At 66.1% G+C, this 363-nt stretch overlaps 1 protein-coding gene across 1 annotated transcript in view; it reads left to right on the top strand.

Moving 5' to 3' along the window:
- Window positions 1-147: 147 nt before the first annotated feature.
- LOC104494800 (lysyl oxidase homolog 4-like) overlaps window positions 148-363 on the top strand; it is a gene marked incomplete at its 5' end in the record, with an annotated part of 1,430 nt that continues 1,214 nt past the window's right edge. Inside the window, one exon of the mRNA XM_010137682.1 lies at window positions 148-361. Coding sequence (XP_010135984.1) covers window positions 148-361 — 214 coding nt within the window. The remainder of the gene's footprint in view (window positions 362-363) is intronic.

Below are 363 nucleotides of genomic sequence, written 5' to 3'. Positions count from 1 at the left end.
GGAGTCACCTGCACCTCCCGTGAGTACCGGGAGCCCACAGGGTACTGCTGGGAGGGGCCACCCCCTTCTCCTGACACAGCAAGGGGGGCGGTGGTTCTACGGTGTGGGGATTGCATGTTCCGTCCCTGCTGATGCCCTCCGTGCCAGACGCCCCGGACCTGGTGATGAACGCCCAGCTGGTGCAGGAGACAGCCTACCTGGAGGACCGGCCACTGGAGCTGCTGTACTGTGCCCACGAGGAACGCTGCCTCTCCGGCTCCGCTGACCACATGGACTGGCCTTACGGCCACCGCCGCCTCCTCCGCTTCTCCTCTCAGATCCACAACCTGGGCAGAGCTGATTTCCGACCCAGGACAGGGCGCC

The sequence above is a fragment of the Buceros rhinoceros genome, unplaced genomic scaffold, assembly GCF_000710305.1.
Source record: "Buceros rhinoceros silvestris isolate BGI_N320 unplaced genomic scaffold, ASM71030v1 scaffold23026, whole genome shotgun sequence".
Classification (NCBI taxonomy): Eukaryota; Metazoa; Chordata; class Aves; order Bucerotiformes; family Bucerotidae; genus Buceros; species Buceros rhinoceros.
Note: the sequence above shows the minus strand (reverse complement) of the source record. Positions and strands in the feature narration are given on the sequence as shown.